Below are 21,607 nucleotides of genomic sequence, written 5' to 3'. Positions count from 1 at the left end.
GATTTATTTTGGACATTTATCTTACAAGATGAACTGCATCCTAGTTCCTCAAAGGCAAGGGCATCTACCACCTCCTCTGAAGGACAACTTCCATTAATGGCAATAGTGTGGCTCCCAGTGAGGCCAGCAAACAGGCGCAGTCACAGCACCAAAGTTGGTCACCCATCACAGCTCATCTGAATAAACCCTCGGGGCTTCTTTGGATCTGATGTCTCTGTTTAAGGACATGAAACCACCTCGGTAAAACTTTCTGTGCCAGCTGCCCTCTGAGCCTTGCTGGCTGCATGCGTTTGCTGGTGACTAAAGAACTCCTGAATTCCTGTAGCCAAGCGGGTTTTGTTCGGCAGGGCTGTGTTTCCATGGCTCCGTGCTAAGCACCCTGCAGCTCACAAACAGAAGATTTTATTATAGCTTGTGTGAGGTACCGGTCTTTTTTTTTCTCCCTGGGTGACATTCAATAGATTAATACATAAGGAGGCCACACAGTGCTGTGAGCTGAATTTACACTTGGCCTTTTAGTGTTTTCAGTTTGTGCGCGATGCCCAAAGCTCTTCTAGTGTCACAGGCTGGATAATAAAACTTCATAACAATGCCATAAGCCAACCCAGGGACTGCAAAGGGCTTCTGATCCATTCCTAGGATAGTCGTCTGAGACACATCTCTTTGCCACTAATTGTAGATTTGTCTCTCTAAGGTATGAATGGAAACAAGAAACGAAGAATAGATTTAAGTGTGGCCACTTTTTGCATATTTGCAAGACAGAAATGCCTCACTGCCCTCCATGTTCCTGCAGAGGAAAGATAATGATCATTAACTGCAAATTATTATTGCCATGCTTGGAGAAAGTCATTAGCTTCTATAGGCCCACTAAGACAGGTCCATACACAGACATACTGGAGTAAGGTCCTATTAATCTATGACTGAATGACAGATGGGTGTAAAATTGGGAGGCATCACAATTTGGTGATGCTTTTTGGCTTAGCTGACATCCCTCATGTTGACACACAGCCATTTTGGCTGTTGCAGAGTTAGACCTTGGCTACCTAAGCTGTGCTGTAGAGCCAAGCCTCTTACTTTTGTAGCTCTAGCATCTCTGGAGATCAAGCTCACTGCAAGCTACATAGTCAAGAGGAATCCTTTTCCCTGAAGTGAGGAAGCTTTTGCATATGGATTGCAGCTTTTCCAAACCACTGAGACTGAGTCTCATGGATCTCACCCTTTGCAGCTGTTCCCTGTCAATGGTGTCAAGCTTAGGACCTTCTGGAGCTCAAAGTACTGGAGCTTTAGAGAAGACTACACCCACTAATTCCTCTGTGTCTTGGGAATGAAGAGTATTATGGCAAATGACACAGAACAGATGGTACCTCACATAGATGACTCCCTTACTGTAGTCACAGATGACAATATTTGATCTAGAGCTCCTCACGTCCTTCTCCTCCCTCACTGGTCCCCTTTGGACCACACTGAAGCAGGCACGTCTTGGCTTTCTTTCATTTCATTTCATTTCATAGTTTTTAGGAATTGCCTAAAAGCTGAAGCCCTGCCAACTGGCTCTGGTGGCATCATCAGCATTTGTGGCCAGTCCATATATTTTCACTCAGTTATTGCCTTCATATATAAAAACTCTTCTTGTAACAGGTATTCAGCTGCTGCCCTTCACCGTCAAAGCAGGTGCACTTTAGTGGCTGTGTATTTCTAGGGCATTAAGGATACAACCTGCCTGTTTCAAAGAGAAATGAGTTTTTCTGCTGCCTTCAAATGATGTGGAAGAGGAGCTGGGGCCTGAAACTCAGACTGATGAAGACAGTCACTGCAGAGATCTTGTGTACCAAGCTCCCAGCCCTGCTAATAGATGCTTTGGGCCAGTTCATTATACCGTGGAAGCTCAGCCCTTAATTAACGTTCTGGTGATAGAACAAAAAAATAGTTTATACTCCATTGAATTTCCAGGCACGCAGATAAAATGAACATTTCTGGTTTTGCACCGCCTTTATGAAGGCAAAGAAAAAGTAAATAAAAAGCATGTCGCACAAAAAATCCCCAATCCCAAATGCAAAAAGAAAACCAAACAAAAAAAAAATCCCAAGTCCACAGTCTAAGCTTCTAATTTAGCAAGCAGCTGAAGGATGGGAAACTTGTCAGAGTCAGAGAAGTCCTAGCAAACACAGACAGTGACAGAGGTTGACATCTTCCGGAATGCAACTGATTGGATCAAACCCACTGAAACTCCAGTGAACCCAAATGACAAATATTCTTAGTGACAAAGCTCCAATTTAGGAGTCTCTCTTTCATCTTGTTTTCTTGCCATTACTCTTTTTCTTTTTTTTTTTTTGCATTTCCTGTCTCAAGTTCTGAGTTGCGCTACCTCTGACCTGACATACGTTCACACAATGCGAAGGCTCTCTGTGAAGAGGCTGACAAAGAGTTTTTATAACTACATGCCTACATCTGCCCCTTCATTACACCTGTTACACTCCTCAAACTCAAAAAGAAGACATTTTTCCATTATAGCTATTCCGGTGACCCGCATCCTGACGCTGTCCCTGTTTTACTTTCTTGGTTAATTCCCACCAATTTTTCCTTCCTCCCTCGTCCTCGTTACCCTCCTCCTGTCCGTACTTCCCCTGTCTACAGCTACAACAGCTCGGGCAGAAGTCTGCGCGATTCTGCTCGGTGATTAATGGCTCCCAGTCCTGATGAGTGATTGCCTACGCCAGTTTTAATCACGCCAGCTTCATTTGCTATTGAATCATCTGGAAATGGCACCTGTGACTCGCTGTGTAACAACATGCAACAAGACAGGGAGCGGCATAAGAATTCTCCGCTGGTTGGCTTACCTATGTCTGAAATCTTTATTTCTGACAGAAGACAGGAAAGCAGGGAATAGAAGAAAGAATGATTTGTTAGCGGCTCGGTTCGATGCATTATTAGCAGATTGAAAACTTGACAGTAACTGTATAATACAATGCAATAATAAAGAAAGACTTAGCTGGAATGACACTGATATCTTTTATGTTGGATATTACTTGGCAGTGAGCTCACTTATGTACCGCTGCATATCACAAAGGAAGCGTGATCTCACCTGCTTGGAGTTATTCACTTAGGCAAGAGATAGGACCAGGCAGACTTTATCATTCAGAGCAGTACTGAGCTAAATATACGTAGATATAGATATCGTTAGTGGGTTTTTTTCACTCTCAGTCAAAGCAATACTTTGTGATTTACAGTTGCACAGTTACAGGTGGCAGTTCAGTGCCGTAACCTCGTGAACTCCAGCCCAGAGGACTGGAATGATGCCAAGCTGGACATTTTTCAGGGGTCCAGTTACAGACCCAGCTGCAGCTATCTGCGATCCACAATGCATTTGCTTTCCTCCCTGCAGCTGAACACTGCACTCAAACCACAACGCCTGCCAAACAAAACCCAAAAGCCAAATAGTGAGGGTGTTAATCTCCAAGGAGATGCTGATTTGAGAAGACACAAGCAAACTCCATTTAGTCCAAAAGCAATAGCTTTCCTCCATAGCTTTTAGTCAGCCGGCATCTGAACCCACTTACTTTATAGCACACCAGAGTGAAGAAATGTTTATTAGATCCAGTAACCTAAGTGTTTGCACAGATGAAGCAGCAATCGTTCCAGCAGATTTAACTCTGGAGTAAATTTAACTTTGTGGCTCTACACAAAAGCTAGCAAGGCTACTCTGTCAAGGCTTCCAATTTTCTCTTTTCTAATCAGGAAATACTCTGTAAAACCTCCACTGGCTCTGGTATTTCCACTGACAATGAAACAGGGATCGGGTTTTCAAAATTGTACTTCTGGGAATGAGATATTAATCCCAGTCAGTTGCAGTGGGATTTGGGCCCCAAATCACCTAGGGTCTTCTGGAAATCTCACCTTTGGCTGTTAAAATAACTTTCTGGCACTGGAAAAATATTACATTCTTTAACGTGGACCAGGTCTGAAGATTTATCCCAGCTTCCTACCTTACAAACATGAGAGATATTATGTTCTCGTATATCGTGTAACACAATAGCAAGAATTGGGTTCTTGCTTATTTACTCAAAAGGTACCCCAGCCCTCTGGGATGTCACTGTAAACATCTCATCGTGGGTTTCCTAATTCAGTGATTCCTCCTGATTTCCTTGTCGCCCTGTGAGCATACCAAGACACCTATTCTGTAAGTACCAGCCTTGTGATGGCTGTCTGGATTTTCTTCTCAACCACCATGATCTACGATGATGGTTCTGCATGAGAAGACCTCCAGCAAGGTCCAAGGACTCCAGCATGTTTGTAAATGAGGGGCTAATGGGATCTTGCACCAGTTCTGGTGCAAATCAGCTCTTTCATTTTTACACATGGCCTTGTGGAGCAAATGGGAACACAGAGCAATGCTGCATGGGGGACCCTGCTGCTCCGGTAACCTGACCAGTAAGCTTCCACATGGCAGTGGAAGCTCTCCACTTGCAGAAATGGAGCCTTACTTTTGTCCTCATCAGCCAGGATATTAAATCTGAGTAGAGCAGAGAGGTTTTCTCTTTCTGGAAGACTCTCACTTTCAGGCCAGATCTTGCAAGGTAAATGGGAATGTGAAACTTCCTACCACACCAACCTCACCTAGATTTCCAGGACCTTAGGTCAGGTCCTTCAAGTAGAGAAGCTTCGTCACTCTATTGACTTTCCTGGAGTGAGTCTTGTCTGGTCACAGAGTTCAGAATCAGACCCTGGTGCTTTGAAGTAGGTAATTGTATTTGTTGTGGAAATTTTAGATAGGAAAAATATCCCCAGTGAGATCAATTTGAAATTTTGATTCAGTTGCAATCTATTTCATTTCCTCAGAACTTGTGACAAATCTATACTTTTCTCTTCCTTTCCTTGTTTTTAATGGATGTTCCTTCCCCATCCTCCCAGTTTCTCCTAATATATATTTTTTTCCTTTGTTATTTGGAGTAAATGGAAACACTTCACTTTCAGATGATCCATCTTCATGTTCACCCTGACATTGCTGTTCAGCTGGGAACTGAGGGGACCTGATATGTGTTTGTCGCCCCGAAAACAACTAGGAAAACCCAGTCTGTGACTCCCTAGGTGATCATCTTGGCTTAATTATGAATGATGATCTTTTTCGATTAACCTCTACATATCACCATCAGTGCCGAGACCTTCCAAGTTTAGGTTATCTCAGAGGCTGACTGTTAATTTTAAGAATTCCCACTGATCTCTTACTACACCAAAAGGGAAACATCAACACAGTTTGATTTAACAGCACAGAAATGTGTCAATATTTTTGACGTGTGATTCAATCTGGGAGAACTTGTTAGGCTTGTGTTTCTCTGGTGTAAATCAAAGTCAGCAGAGTTGCAGAAGAGGCAAATTTGGACAGCTTTTTTTTTCCTGTTTTACTGTAGTTTTTTAAGAGTTTTGCTCATTTTCCTGTAGAGTACATAATATTTCTGCAGAACTTAAGGGCATAGGTATAATGGCCACATTCAGCACTGTGTACCTCAGCTCCAGAATGTTGGTGACATTGCCAGAGGGAAAGATCCTTCGGATGTAGTTGAAATCTCCAACATAAAGACTTCCATCAGACCCACATGTTAGGGCAACGGGAGCCAGGAGTTTGTTCCCATCTGCAAGACCATTGCAGCTTGGGCAAGAAATGCTACGTCTGCGGCCGTTGCCCATAATGCTTCCGATTACAGGTGGCTGCTGTGAAATAAACTGGTTTTCCCCGTTTCCTTTATGCAAGATGCCTGGAGAGAGAAAACAGCAATAAGGCAATTAAAGAGAGATAGGGAAACTGAGACCAAAGGGAGGACAAACTGGCAACGCTGGATGGCAGCTGGGGAATTTGTCAAGTGACAAGGATATGGCTGAGTGGTGGACTTGGCAGTATTAGGTTAACGATTAGACCTGATAATCTTAAAGGTCTTTTCCAACCTAAATGATTCTATGATTCTAAGGTGGTTTATCATCTTTCATGGTATTGTTTTGTGACGGTTGCAAAAGAGGAGCCCCTTGTCTGAAGTAAGTATTTTTATAGACCCATTACATTACCTGCAGAACAGAAGTATGTAGGGAGAACAAGACTGTCTTTACCTTTCAATAAAGTATACTTTTCAACGTCTCATGAATTTTCACATGCATTTCTATCCCTCCTTGCCCTACAATTTGCAACCTACCACATAAAAAAAAGAAATTACACAGCTCATGGAAAGATAAGGGACAGGAAGGCCATGGTGCATTCTCTAGACAAATGTTTCATCTGCAAAGCTTTAGAGGAGCTCTGCTTATGTTCCCTGTAAGTGCAGTGTTTTCAGCAGTGGTGTGGGCTGAACTCTATGTTTGCTCCCATACCTCTGCTATGATCCAAAAGGACATAGTGCTTTTTAACATGTTTTGATCAGCTTTCAAACCTCCCTGCTGCAGTCTTGAGCAACCTTCAAGGACTCTGGCATCTCCCTTTCTCCCTTATGACCCATGAAGCCTCTCATTTTTGCAAGTACACTTGTACATTGGAGGATATGTCTGGGTCGATTTAAGGTCAGTGGTAGGTCCAATCTGAATAGACTCCCCTTTATTAGGACTTTTAAAAGAATATTTGAAGAATATTTTCCTTGTTGATGTCCTTCTTTTAGGACATGATGAACTCAGACATGCTAACATTCAAGTACTTCACCATGGCCAGCTTCTTTTGGATTTATGCACACCATATTGATTCTAAATGTAGGTTACTAGAAATAATTTGTTAGTAAAATACATGAGAGAGTACATGTGTTGGTCAGGTTTTTTTCCTTTTCTCGAATTCTTAACGATAAGAAGCAACTGGACCTTGCAACACTGCATTATTCCTCTGTTGTGTGTTACAGTCAACCTACCACTTTGTATGTTGAGGGCATGATGTTTGTCCAAGGACCATCCTCCAAGTTTGGAAGCATCAATTTCATAACCCTGAAGCACAGCAGTCCTCTTCTCCCACAGAATCAAGTCAGGACAGGATTCATACTCATAACCTACTGAAACTGTGAACAAGAGAGAAGCAAAAGACCTCTCAGATTAATGACCCAGAAATGCACTATCAGCTCACACAGAGTTTCAACTGAGCAGGGTTAAGAGCATTTCTACAGGCAACTGCCAATTTCATTTAAAATGTCATAATCGAAACGCACAGTCTTAATATTTTTCTCTTTAAAGGCCATCTTGCATTTAAAAAGGTCAGCGCAGTTGTAGATGTTGGATAAATGTGCTAAATATTTAAAAGGCACTGTTTCAAAGACCTATTTTAAAACAATGGGCATTTGAGGGTGTAAACCACTGCTGGACTCCTAAATGGGAGCATTTTACTTCTATCTAGTAACTTTGATCTGAGACTGCGTGTCAAGAACTTGCTAAAAATCATGGCCTTTCTTGGAAAGCAAAGACTTACACAAATGAGTGAGTCCCTCAGAGACAGCAGTCTTAGACCAGGTTGACTTGTGGTCATTGTTAACGTCAAAAGACTACACAGCAAAACTGGTTTGCTGTCCATAATGTCTAATCAGAACCTTTCAGGAGTAACTCCACTGAACACAATGGAGTTGCTCTAGAGTAAAACTATGTCAGTAAAAGGAAAATCATGGGGTTTTTTTACAGAATAATGACTCCTTTACGATTTTCTCAGAAGAAGTAGGACCAGCTTCCTTGGTGTTCTTTTCTCCTGCCCTACCTGATCTTTTCAGTGCTAACAGCTGAAGCAGAGCAGAACTGCAAATTCTATACAAATGAAAAGCAATTACATAGGTTTGGTTTTTGGTCTTTTTTTTTTTTTTTTTTTTTAACTAGAAATTTAGGAAATAAAGGCTTCATATTTTTGACCATTCTAGAGGTGAGAATCACTGAAAGCCTGAATGCTGATGTCCTCAGACCTGCTTGAGTACTCTGGTGCTGCAGAGCTGCACCACGGAGCACTCCAGGACCCACCTCTGATCTAACATCTTAAATAGCATGTAAACATAGTCTTCAGGATATGCTACCAGGACACATTTCTCAGTGTGAACTCCAAACCTGTTGTTTCATTCAGGCTGAGTGAGAGGAAGGAACTAATTTTTCCTCCCAGAAAACAAAGCACCCTACAGCTCCTCTAAAGAGACTTATCTTCAGTTGGGCTATGAGGCGTCAGTGAATCACCCATCAACAAGACCTGTGTTTCCCAATTTGGGATCTCTCCATCTTGCTGATATCATTGTCTTGGTAGCCTGAAAGGTCTCATCTAGACTCTGTCTAAGACCTGTAACTAAACATCCTCTGGTTGCTGACCAGATGGGAAACAACCACTGCAGAGCAGCATCACCTCTGCTCACTCTACACTCGAAGTATCCCTTTGCACAGAGCTCACTGGGTGAAGTCTGGGAAGGCAGCAGAAGAGAAATGAAGTGTGTCTCTGCACACATAGGATATCCTCAGCACAGCTCCCTGGTCCAGCAAGGACTTCAGCTTCTGCCCCTAAACAATGGGTGGCATGGGCCACAATGCTTGGTGCTGGGGACGTGGCACATTGAGCATGCAGAGCCTTCCCATTCTATGCCTTGCAGCTTCTGACAGTCTTTCGCAGATGTAAATGAACACACAACGTACAAGAGGGAAGACCATCACGCCCCAGTTTGGGATGGCGCTCTTGAATGGGTAATGAAAGGGAAATTGTAAGATTAGAGCAATCCTGAAGGTCAGGCACAAGGAGTTTGGAGATTAGGACTCAGTTCTAGGAGTTTCTTTCAAAGCAGTGCTGACAGCTTTTGGCCATAGGTGAGGGGTTGCCAAATGCCTCTAGTCCCAGTTCATTCCTTCTGTGTGAATATGATGGTAGCAGCTCGGGATGTATGTGCTGGGCTATGATCCAGAGAACAGAGAAGTATTCATCTGCTGGGGAAATGTGTGCTGCCTGAACAGCTGGACCCAATCCTCTCCAAGGAAACAGCACTGAACCAGCAGAGACCATTTTATGTGTTAGCAGCTGGACCATACCGATGCAGGACAAAGTCTGTGCGTTGCCACTTAGCTGCTTCTGAAAAGAGACACAAGCCCTGGCGGCACTTACCAAAGGCTTCTGAGAGCCCGTATACCTTCTGGCTGTAGACATCTGTCTTATCCCAGATGAAATAATAGGACAAGTCTGGAGCAGCTGCAAACCACTTCCTAAAGAGGCGTCCCTCGACGGCCACCATGAGGTGGACTTTCATGAGGTTGAAGGGGATGGTGGGGTGGGTCATGCTGATCCTCAGGACTGATTTGTAGCCAGCTGTGCGACTGCTCAGGTAACTCACTTTTATTTTACTACCAGAAACGTTAATCTCCTCCTGCAGAGCCTGTGGAAAAGCAATCCAGGAGGTGTTAAATCAGCAGTGAGCAGACAGGAAAAAGCAGTGAAGCTGTAATTTATCAAACACACCTTTATAAAAGCTCTCACAGACATGTCTAAAAAAGCACACCTAGTAGGCATCAATTATAAAATCATATATGTAATTTATAGTGTTACTTGTGGAAGTCAGGGAATGTCCCCATCTTTCTCCATCTCTGTTACATGGGAGAAGAGGAGACCAAAGTATCACATTTAAGTTGGTGATTGCAATGGGACTCACTGCTAACAGGAGTCCCAGGACCCACGGCGAATGGCGCTTGGTGTCTGAGATTATTCCAGCCCATCAGTTTAGCTTCCATTTTCTGTTTTTTATCTTGGTAGGTTTCTGTGGCTGCTAATTTTTATCTCCTTGCTTCTTTATCACAGAAAAAGATCAAGCCCTACTTGGCCTGTATCTTTATGGATGTTCCCTGACCTCGATCGTAATGTGCCATTCTCTCCACGTCATTAGTGAATCCTCCTTCCACCCTCCCTCCTCTGACTTACTCACCTCTCCTTCTTTGAAACTGCTCCTCTTCTACCTCACCTCTGACCCTCTTTGACTGATACACCTCTAGCATTTTTTTCCTGTTTTTCTGACCTCACTTTGTTCCTATTTACCCCAGTCCTTGCTTAAAATTCCCTCCTGTGAGATGAAACTCTTTGCCTCACCTATCACCATCAACCCCTTTCCCTTCCCTTGCACTCTCCCTTCCCTTTTCTTTCCAAATTCCTCTGTATTCTGGGTGAGTTGCTTCATTTTCTCCTCCACCCATGCAGTGTGGGTAATTCTCACTGACTGGGACAGTTATCTCACAGGTCTCCATTCCTGTAAAGAATTTCAAAGAAGACTGGAGAAATAGCAGGGAAAGTTTTGTTGCCCCTGTTCTGCTTTGAGAACAGATAAGTCTTGGTAAAGATGGGATTTTCAACTAATTTACCTGCTAAAGTATAGCCAAATCTTAAAATTTATCTTTTTTTTTTTTTAATTGGAGACAAGCAGGGAGATTTTCTGGAAAGTGATACACTGTGCATCCCTGACACCATGTTGATTGTCCCACACAAACTAACGATAAAAAAGGGCATGTCTTTCTTAATTCTTGGGAAAAAAAATTAGTTGTCACTTTCCAGAAAATTTCATTCTTAAGTAAGCACTCAACACGGATATTTTCAGCACAAGCCAGAAACTTTTGGCAAAGTTTGAAAGATGAAGGCAGAAGCTTATCAGCGAGATGGAAACCTTGGGCTGATAATGGGATGTGTCAGAAGGTCACAGCTGGCACTGCTCTCTCCTGCACCACTTCTGAAAAGCTTCGGTGTGCTGGACCCTAAACGAGCTGTGAAAATACTTCCCCAGCAATAATCAGCTTTCGTAATATTGAGGGCATGGAGGCTCAAAGGCAGATAGGTCAAGAGATCCACCCATCAGGAAGGGATCGCAGCCATCCTGGTGTCCTCCAAGCTATGTGGCTCCTACGGTCAACTCCTCCTCTGTGGGAGCAGCAAACTTCCCTGGTGTGACAAGTTGCTAATCTCTTACAGATTTTCCGGTTAGCATTATAAATAACGACAAATCTTGGAATCTGCCCCCTGAAAAGACCTCTTCTAAGCTATTATCCAAGGCCTGACACTTTTTCAAGTGATAACTTACAGCCTTTGAGCATTGCAGCACTTGACAAACGGACACATCCAGAAGTCAAAGCGCTCTTCCACCGTGCTCATAAATATTTCCTTTCTCTAATGCAGCCTTTTCAATTTACATATCTCCCTGCTTAGGAGGCTGAAAAATGACAGAACTGGGAAAACCCAGGAATTCTAAAATATATTTTATGAGCTCAGCAACAAGGTGGGCTGGGACTGGGCTCAACCAGAGACCAGCTGAGCCAAGCTGCGGTGAACGTGGTCCCTTGTATCAAATCTGTCTTCATATGGAACCCCTCTAGGAAAAAGCCAGGCAGAAAGAATTGTCACAGAGGTACTATTTGCAGTGCCTGGTTCAAATCTGTCAGAAATAATTTTTTCTCTCTGTTGTGATGTGTCTCCGCTGTCTGCTGTTCTGGAGAAAGGGTCGGCATGGCGGTACCAAGGCCCTGAGCGGCACAAGGGGCCTGTGTCTACAGGTGCCTGCACCAAGAGTGGGTTCAAACGGTGACTCAGATTATCCGAAACACATTTATAGTTTGTAAGTAGTGCTGAACTAGCAACAAAGCAGGGCACTGGTAGGGGGACTATAATCCAGTAGGACACTGGTGGAAGAAGAGGGGAAAAATAAGCTTTAAAATACTCTGAATGCACCAGAAGTAATGACAGCTCAATCGTGCCCTTATTTCTATTTGATAATTGCTGTTTGGCCCAGATAAATTCAGATGCTGTGTCTGGGGTGCTTGTGAAAGATGAGGGCTCTCAAGAGTTTATCACGGCCTAACCAATGTAATCTGCCCTTTAAAAGTGGTCCAGCCATCATGCTGGTCAGGCAGAAGAGCTGGTTCTCCAGGCTTACTGGGGATTTTCACAGTTTAGTAATTTTCACTGCCGTGTTTCCTTTGCTCCTGGGTGTTGATTTATGCTTGTGTTAGTTGCAATTCTTCCACTCTTTGCATGAGACAACTTTCAAAATCTTTCTGTGTGCTGGGTTACACATTTCTTTTATAGCTGCTCTTCACTCTGCCAGTAGACAAGGCAAGGCAAGGAATATGATGCTCAGAAGGAATTTTGAGAAAGAAAGGCATTTAGGTCCTGATTCAGAGGTCTTAATATAGGCATCTAGCACTTTTGAGATGTTCTATGGTATCCAAAACCTCTGCAAGGGGATGACAGATCTGACATGGACCTTCTTGAGATCCTTGCCTTTCTGAAGCTATAGCTGAAGGGACACCTCAGGGCATCTTAAGTGGCACCAAAGCTGTCTTTAGGTACCTGAATCAAACACTTAAAATTTATTATTTGGTCTTTTGAATGCTTCCAGGTAGAGGACACTGCATTTATTTGTTGGAGCTCATGAGGTTCCTACCTGCCACTTGTCAAAATCTCTTTCTCAGTCCTGCCATCCTCTTGTCACCTCCTCCCAGCTATGTGCTCACACCTTTTATATTTAACATTTCTCTCCTGAGAACTGTGTATTACAAAACACAGCTGCAGAAACTGACAGCTAGGTTATTTTTTATTGCAGATATATCCAGCACAGGGATGAAAAGTAGCTCATTCATGAACTGAAGTACAGTCAGGCCTCTGCCATAAAATCGGATTCTCTTGTATACTCCTGCACCACAAACTCTGTTAACCTTCAGCTGTCAATATCTGAGGACAAATACAGTTTTACAGGTTTTAGCTCAATTATCTGGCATGTGGGAAAAGTACTGCTCATCATGCATGGGATTCATCTTATCTAAACCTAGGAACCTAGAAGTTACGAGTCTCCTCTGAACTACTCTTCTGTGTCTCTTCATGGCAAACAGGCAGAGACAGGCTCTTCACAAGGCTGATCTTGCCACGTAAACTTAGGAATGGGATTCAATTCCAGTTTAAGTCATCTAAATCCAGACGTTGATGTATGAGTGTGTGCATGTGAGGCAAGCATGTAAGCATCAATTACAGTCAGTGGAGATCTAAGCGATACCATCGTGGGGACAAGATACCTTCAGGATGTCAGCTTAATTGATCTGTAGGCTCTGCTGGCAATATTGATTAGATTTCTGTCAGCTTTAATGGGAGCTTGGACATCTAGCAGATGACTGCACATGAGCACGTTATTTAGGTGCCATAATCTCAAAATGAATCCCACTTAGGTCTTAATTAGACTCCATAACTACAGGTGTCGTGTCCGATTCGGAATGCCCAAGTTATCTGTGATATTCATAAGGGGTTAGCAGATACAATCCAGGACACTGATAAGGGGATCATTCTGGACTGGCAGTTGGAGGCCAAATAGGATATCTACAGGACATTTCAAATGGCACTAAACTTCTACGCTGAGGCTGGTGGAACACTGGCCCAGGTTGCCCAGAGAGGTGGTGGATGCCCCATCCCTGGAAACATTCAAGGCCAGGTTGGATGAGGCTCTGAGCAACCTGATGTGGTTGGAGATGTCCCTGCTCCTTGCAGGGGGGTTGGACTGGACGGCCTTGAAAGGTCCCTTCCAACTCAAACCATTCTATGATTCTATGATCTATAGTCAAGAATCTGTATCAAACCATTGCTTACGATCTACACCCCTGGCTGCTTTCACAGTCAATAGACAGACACACATTCTTATTGAAGAGGAGTTTTAGAATGTTTTAGTTCCATAGATATATTTAACACAATCTAATGAGTATCCTACCAAACAATGAGTGAGGTTATGATTATAGCTGCATTGTATCAGATATTTGGTTTTTTTTTTCCCAGGCAGCGCTGAACATTACCTTTCACGGTGTTTGTTGGTTTAGGAAAAAAAAAGATACGAAAACTGAACCAAGAATTTGCAATCTGATGGACTTTACAAGGATTTAATTAGTAATTATGTCGGGAAAAACCTGGTAACTGTAATGAGAAATTAGTGTGAGAAAGGATCACAGGATCTAGTCCAGGGGGGAAGGTAAAGAGACCACTAGGTTGATTTGTTGCTGGGTTCAGTACCCGGTGTATTAAAATTAGAAGGTAAAAAGCGACATCTTTCCTCGTTAACACTATCGCAGCCCCAATGGAGTCAAACAGGAAGCCCACTATTTGTTGCTACACTTGTTATTATTTCTAACTTGTCAGACTATTATTGGCCACTAGAAGCAATACCCAGGACAAGCTGAATGCTGGCATCTAAAGCCCAGGGAATAACACGCCCAGGAAAGGAAAGCTTGAATGCTGCTACATCCATATATTTCAACACAGTGAGTATTTCTAAGGAAAATGGATAATTCAGTTCTTTAGACTATCCAGTTTTAAAATCAACTTTCCATTTGGCAAAATATTTTGAATCCACAGGAGGTTGTTAACCTACTTTATTTGACTCACGCTTCCTTAAAAAAATAGGAAAATAGGGACGAGAAATTAAAAGTAACCCTCTTGCTTTGCTCATGTATCCCAAATGTCACAAAGTGCAATAAAACCCAGGTGCTGGGCAGGCTGGCCATTTGCCAGCTGTCTGCTGGCTGACTGCACATCTCAGCAGCTTTGTAGAGTAAGGGGTATGCCTTCAAACCTCGAGAAAGTTCACACTCAATGCTCCACCACTGAGATCTGGAATCTCCAGTGGGTGAAATTTGCTCCTGAACAGAAGAAAGGCATTAGAGCCTAAGTGGTCCACAAGCCTTGCGCTGGGCATATTGAATGGGCTGCCTGGGTCACATGAGGGTCACATGAGGGTCACATGAGGGTCACATGAGGGTTCCGACCCACCTCCTGAGGGTGAGAGGTGAAAGCAAAGCAGAGCCAACATCGGTTTTCACTGTTGGCCAAAAGTACTTTGCCTCCATCTCTCAGAGATAAGGGAAAAGAAACCTTCTGGCTAAGTGTGTGCTTTTGAGCGAGCGTTCCTGGCAAACATCTGAAAAACAGTGCAATGAAAGAGGAATACTTCTTTTTAGGAAAGCAGGGGAATGGAGAAAGACACAGAAGCATAATTGCATTCATGTTGCTCAAAGCAGGCAAAAGAAGCACAGAAAGGAGTTGGATTAGGAGGAGCACCTTCTCTTCAAGAACAGGCTGAGAGAGTTGGGGCTGTTCAGCCTGGAGAAGAGAAAGCTCTGGGGAGACCTGATAGTGGCCTTCCAGTGCCTGAAGGGGGGGCTACAGGAAAGATGGGGAGAGACTTTTTATCAGGGAGTGCAGTGATAGAATGATGGGTAACAATTTTAAACGGAAAGAGGTGGTTCTGCACAGGTCGCCCAGAGAAGCTGTGGATGCCCCATCCCTGGTAGTGTTCAAGGCCAGGTTGGACGGGCCTCTGAGCAACCTGATCTGGTGGAAGTTGTCCTTGTCCAGAGCAGGGGGGTTGGAATGAGATGATTTTTAAGGTCCCTTCCAACCAAACTATTCTACGACTCTATGATTCTACTAAATTTTTCTCCTCAGCTCAGACAGTTCATACCTGGATTTCAGGAATGATAGGACCTTTCTCCGAGCAGGAACTTGCAAAAGCCGTCAGAGGAGACGGGGAGACAACAGGGTTGGGCCGGGCGAAGTTACTGAGGTCACAACTTGGTATCTCATTTTCTTCATGCCTCATGACTATGGTTTCCATCACGAAGAAGCGATCCCAGGGCAGCCACAGTGTATGCTCCTGAGTGATGAAGGGAGCCCGCTCAAAGTGCAGGATAATGGAGATCCCACCAATGGTAACGAGATCGAAGCTGTTTTAAGAGATGAATACAAAGTTAGGGCAAGCAGCATCTCATCTGTTTGTAAGAATTCCCTAGCAAGAACCCCCAGAAAAATAATTGTAAGAAATATCATCAGCCATATTTTACAAGCATAAACCTACAGCCCAGAGAGGCTTGAGTTGAGTAAGAGCACGTGGCAGAGGCAGGGACACAAACTCAGGTTCTTTGCATGTTGTCCTCATGTATATTAAAAACACACCGATCCCTTTTCTCGAGACAAATGTTTACCTTTGTTAGTGCTTTTCTGCCTGCATTAGTATCGGATAACATTGTTTTAGGCCAACAGAGATGTATGGAAGGATATTGACTCAATAAGGAAAATATTCCTTCTTTTAATGTAAAGATGTTGCGATCGGGCTGTTTTTTTTTTCCTTAGTTGTGTATTTAAACTTCACATTTTGTCACAGATGGAGATTTTATGAAGTACCACAGGAGGTATCTACTACACATAGATTCAAAAAAGTATTGTTAACTGAGAAAGGAAGGGAGTCCAGCACAATTTGAGGACCTCTCATTTCTGCTACTTTTTTTTCTCAGTATATATTCAGTTGCAATACCAAATGTGTGTTTCAGGCAAAGAAAGTTTTCTCATCCCTGCTTCTCACTTTTGATGCTTGGTGCTGGTGTATGACTGTCTCACACAGATTTTAACCATGTGAAAAGGCTCATTGGCTCCAGTGGAGCTGCTCATGGGCTTAAGAGCCATGTGCTTAAGTACTTCTCTGTGCATCCTCAGAACTAGGATCTGAAAGCACTCTAACAGCCCAAAGCCGGACTAGATGCACCTTGTAATTACAATATACAAAATAAGCTGGGAAAAAAGTATTAAAAATTATATTTTAAAACATTTATGAGGTTTTCAGATCGGCTGCAAAAATCCCAGGGGAGCAACAACTGGTATGAACTATTTCTAAAAAAAAAAGGTCTTTGGCAAGCCATCGTGCAGGAGAACCTTTTTTTAAATGGCAAATAGACTGAGGTGCCATTTAGCAAATATAATTATGAAAAGAAAGTTATTCAGGAAAGATTTTTAAATGAAGTCCATGGGAGGGAGTGGAAAGCACATAAAAAGCTAAAGACATGTTTATTCTACCACTGAAGTAGGGGCATCAGCTTCCCAGACCTACGGAGCTTGGCTTGCAACAGCCTGATGAGTAACTTGCTGGTCCTTGCCAGTAAAGCTGCGCAGCATTTGTACTTTGATGAGAACATTTTTAACAGTCAATTAGCATTTGGCAAGCCCTTCAGCTAGAAGGGAGAAGCTCGCTCCACATGAATCTGGGCACTGAAAGAGGCAACCGGAGGAAAGAAACAAACATTACAAATGATGCTCAACAAGTTTTGAGGCAAGTGGGAAAGATTTCTTATTTGGAAACACCTCCGTTTCACTCCTTTGTGAGTGGTTCTTGGCTTCATTGAGCCTACGACAAGGATGGCAACCTGCTGAGGGGAAACATCCTCGCCTCTCCCACATCCCCAAAACAGGATGCAGAAGGGAAAGCATCACCTCCACGTCAGCCTCCAGCAGCTGTGAAAACAGAGACACGCAGTATTTTTTAGCAGGCGCTGCTGCTCACGAGCCTTTTTCTCTGAGAGTCATAGGCTGCAGCTTGAAGTTACCTTGATGAACTGAACAGGAGCTAAAACCAGGACCAAACAGAAAAGCCCAAACTGAAAACACCCTCCTCTCAGCTTCCCGTAACGAAATTAAATTTAGTAAGGGCAAAACAGTCTTGAGATTGAAGGAATGAGATAATTTTATTTCTGGTTTTGCGGCTGATCCCTGATGTCTTTCTTATCACTCTAAAAAAAAAAATCAGACTTGTTGCAGAGTCATATTGTTCTATTTTTCTTAAAGGACTCTGGAGAGACAGGCCAAAGGATGAAATTGTCTATTTGTCCACTGTCCTGGTTCTGGCTAGGATAGAGTTAATATTTACCTGAGCTGGGTGGAGAACTGAAGCTGGTAGCCCCTATGGCTGGGATAGTTAACTAATTAGCTAACAGCTGGGGTTAATTTACCCAAATTAGCCAAAGGGCTATTCCATCCCATCTGACATCATGCTCAGTTTATAAGTGAGGAGGGTGCTAAAGGGAGTCTCCCTGCTACTTGGAAGAAACTAGGTGTGGAGATATGTTGTAAGGCATTATATTGTATTTGTATTCTATCACTGTTTTGTTTTCTTCTGTCATTACTGTAAAATTTACTTTTTGTTTAATCTCAACCCACGTGTTTGTTTTTTTTTTTCTTTCCTGGTTTTCTTTTGTTTGTCAAATCTCCTCCTATTCTCTCAGAGAGCGGGGGGAGTGAGAGAGAGACTGTGTAGTCTGGTCCCCATCGGGGCTGAGCTACGACATCCACAGAGCAGAAAAAAACTCCGCAGAAAAGCGTAACTCTTTCTCATTTCTTTTCTCTTTAAGTCCATTGCTCTGAAGGAGCCATGCCAAAGTTGGAGAATGTGATGGCAGGTACACAGTACTGAAAAAGTCTGGAGACTTTCCTGCTGTTTTATTAACACCACGCCCACAACCATGGGATATTGAGGACTTACAGCCTCTATAAATGACTCGCTTAATCAAATTTAAAGCTTTATTTAAAAATGTGATTTATAATCCAGTACCAAAACTTGGATCCATCTATTAACTTTGCTTTACAGAGAAATCACCCATAGAGTGGTCTGAATCTTTCCTTCTGTCTTCATGCCCTGTTGTCTGAAAAAAGTCTGTGTCCCAATAATTAGGCTAAAAACACATGCAAGCTTTGAAGTTATCAAAGTTTTGCTCAGACTAAGTACTGTGACTTAAATAGGATCAGGATTTCATTATTAGAGGCTGTATCTCAGTACCGTATAACGAAATCTGCTTGCAGAGACCTGGAATACAGTGGACCTACTTATAGCAGTGAAAAATTCAGTTCATTGTAATTTTAAAATGAAAATTTTACTTATGCTACTTATTTTGAAACTTGGTCATGTCAACAAAAAATTACCCCCCAAATCAAACCTGAAGCAACAAAATCAGCTTAGGAACAAATCTAGCTGAAGTGATGCAATTCTGTCTTTAAGCTCCCTTACTTTAAAAACACATTTATTGTTCCATGATCAGTAAACGGATTTGCTAAATCAATTTACGGTAACTCAACGTACATTTTCAATAACAGACATTCCTGTGGTGTATTCACAAATAATAAAGCCAGTGAGTTCCATGCAGTTGTCTCATAACCCCTGGAAGAAGGTAACTGCTTGCATGTGTGCTCCTATTCCTCCTCCAAACTGGAATGAGACCGAAGACGGTCCAGATGACCTTGTGCATGGACTGGGAACGCATGCAGTGTGCTACTGCAGTTCAGGAGAAGCTACTTCTTGCTTAAGAGCACCAGCTTCTTAAAAGAAAGTAACTCAATCACATGAAAACTGCACTGTGAAAAAGCTGATGAGAAGACAGTCAAGCTCTGTTCAGGAAATGACTGAAAACCATTGAAACACAGAATAGAAATTGTAATAGCAATAATTCTTTATGTGATTTTGAAAGTGCTTTACACATAGTATTTAAGAGATGCTATAAAAACCAGTAAGGAAGGCAAGTAAATGTTATCTTCCTTTCACAGGCTGGTTGGTTAGCCTAGGAAGGTTAAGAAATGCATCTAATGCTTCCCGCTAAATCAGCAGCAAGACTGGGATTACAAATAAGGGATGTCTGACATCATTTTACGCCCTGACAATTTTAGTCTGAATACTCTTAAATACTTCAGGGTAATTTTTAGAAGACCTCACCACTGAGGAAGTTGCTTGATTCTGGTTTCTTTAAGAAAAAGTCTTTCACTTGTCCATTTATTACCTCCAGAGTACACAAATGCACTGCTTTTGAGAAAATACCTGCATGTATGCCTCAGACAATTTTGGGAGGTGTTTTTATGATTCAAGAGACTCAGCACTGCAACTGGACAATATATTGAATATCAGTCGTGCACCAGACCTGCACAGGGTTTGTGCAGGAGCAGACTGCAGAAGTGGATTGATTTGAGGGGAAGGTGAAGAAAGTGAAATCAGAAGAGCTGATATCAACCAGTCTGGGGTTAGACTGGCCACCAGCAGCTGCTGACAGAAATCCCAGTGTCAGGATGAATCCCACTTGGTCACCGATTCCCTTGTCTGAGGCAGCGGATCTCTGTCATTTTTATCATTTGGAGCTGAGTATCTGTCAGGGGCTGAGTCAGCAAGCTGCAGCACTGAGCTCCTTGAAACTAATTTAACTTCTGGAGGCTGGCAGCCAGCCCTGAGGAACCAGCAGTCCACTGAAGATTGGTGGAGCATACTGATGGTCCAGCTGCATTGCTTTCTGCCCTGGCTACCCTGCTCAGCTGGAGGTTGGGAAGCACATGGTGTGAAAGGAACATCGCTGGCATGAACTGCCAGAGAAGAAGGCTTATAGAAGGGGGGAGTTCCCTTCCACTGCCTAAGAAGTGGAAAGAAATACTTACTGAAAAATTGCAAAGGTCTAGAGAACGGATAGCAGCGCTTACCTCCATGCGCTGGTCCCGTTTAGCTCACGGGTGTGTTTGCTGCCTAGACGAGCAGTTTCAGCCAAGGGCCTCTGTGCTAGGTACAGTGCAATTGCAAAGCAAAGAGGTGGCCCCTTCCTCAAAGTACTTATAGTCTAAACGAAAGATTACACACACGTGTTGGTTTCGTTTAGTGACGGGAGGTTATGGTGGCAGCTTCTGTAAGAACCTGCTAGAAGTTTCCCCTTTGTCCAGTGGACTCGACTGGGTCTAGGGCGGACCTGCTGCTTGCCAAGGCCGAGCCAATTGGTAGCAGAATGTCCCGTGATAACGCCTCTGCGACAACGTATTTAAGAAGGGGAAAACAGAAAAAAAAAGAGAGAAAACGAGAAGCAGCTGAATGGAGGCAGAGAGGGGGAGGCGTGAGCCTCGTGGGCCTTGCGGCCCTCACCCTCTGGCCTCCCACCGGGCGGCCGACTGGGCCCAACTCAGCCCGGCCTGGCTGCAGGAAGCGGAGAGGAGATGAGATGTGAAGAGACCCTGAGAGGTGTCCGCCTGAGCCAGTTGTGAACAATTTCTTGTGAGAGGAACGGCTGCAGACGCCAAGGTCAGTGAAGAAGGAGGGGGAGCAATAATGCTGCTCTGGGCAGAGATTCCCCTGCAGCCCGTGGTGCAGCCCATGGTTGGTGGTTCAAACCCTCTTGAGTATCAACAAGGTGGCATTAAGCACATGTTGCTAGCACATGTTCCTCTCTTTCATAGTAATTCCATCAGGTCCTCTGGCCAAGTCAAACCTTTAATGAAAGTCGTGGATCGGAGAGGTGCTAAAATCTGTAAATCCTCTCCCAAGTGCTAGTGGTTAGGACTCAATACACAGAGCATTTGCAGCTGGAATCCCTTATGTTTCATTTTTGTTCTTAGAAGAAAGGGAGCCAATTAGCACGGACAGACAAAAGATAAGATGAAAGACTTTCTCAATTTGCAATGCTTTTGTTTTGTTTAAGTGTGATTGCTCAGATTTTAAGCACTTCCCTCTAACACAACAGTAATCTTAATGACTCCTTCCTAATCATTTCAACATGAATTAGCATGAATAGAGCTGTTGGGAGCAGGAGACATCTTTTCTTTATGTGCATGGGCACTACATTGCCCAATTGTTGGCTAAAGATTCTAGGTGATATCACAAAGTTAATAATAAATAATAAAAATTAGAATAGAATAGAGTAGACTAGACTAGACTATTTCAGTTGGAAGGGTCCAGTGATAATCATCTAGTCCAATTGCCTGACCAATTCAGAGCTGACCAAATTAAAACATATGGTTAAGGGCATTGCCCCATTGTAAGGGCATTGCCCCATTGTTAAGGGCCTCTTGAACACTGAC

At 43.2% G+C, this 21,607-nt stretch overlaps 1 protein-coding gene across 2 annotated transcripts in view; it reads right to left on the bottom strand.

Moving 5' to 3' along the window:
- Positions 1-21,607, bottom strand: part of TENM4 (teneurin transmembrane protein 4) — a 607,238-nt gene that overhangs the window by 63,437 nt on the left and 522,194 nt on the right. The window contains exons 19-23 of one of the 2 annotated variants that reach the window (XM_086739706.1): positions 15,432-15,693; positions 9,071-9,338; positions 6,876-7,019; positions 5,501-5,750; positions 2,838-2,858 (exon numbers count right to left, since the gene is read on the bottom strand). In XM_086739706.1, coding sequence (XP_086595832.1) covers positions 2,838-2,858; positions 5,501-5,750; positions 6,876-7,019; positions 9,071-9,338; positions 15,432-15,693 — 945 coding nt within the window. The remainder of the gene's footprint in view (positions 1-2,837; positions 2,859-5,500; positions 5,751-6,875; positions 7,020-9,070; positions 9,339-15,431; positions 15,694-21,607) is intronic. The other variant, XM_086739707.1, reaches the window with a different exon arrangement.

This window comes from Chlamydotis macqueenii, chromosome 1 (assembly GCF_036417535.1).
Source record: "Chlamydotis macqueenii isolate bChlMac1 chromosome 1, bChlMac1.mat, whole genome shotgun sequence".
NCBI lineage: Eukaryota > Metazoa > Chordata > Aves > Otidiformes > Otididae > Chlamydotis > Chlamydotis macqueenii.
The sequence above is the reverse complement of the archived record's forward strand: the minus strand, read 5'-3'. Positions and strand labels throughout refer to the sequence as shown.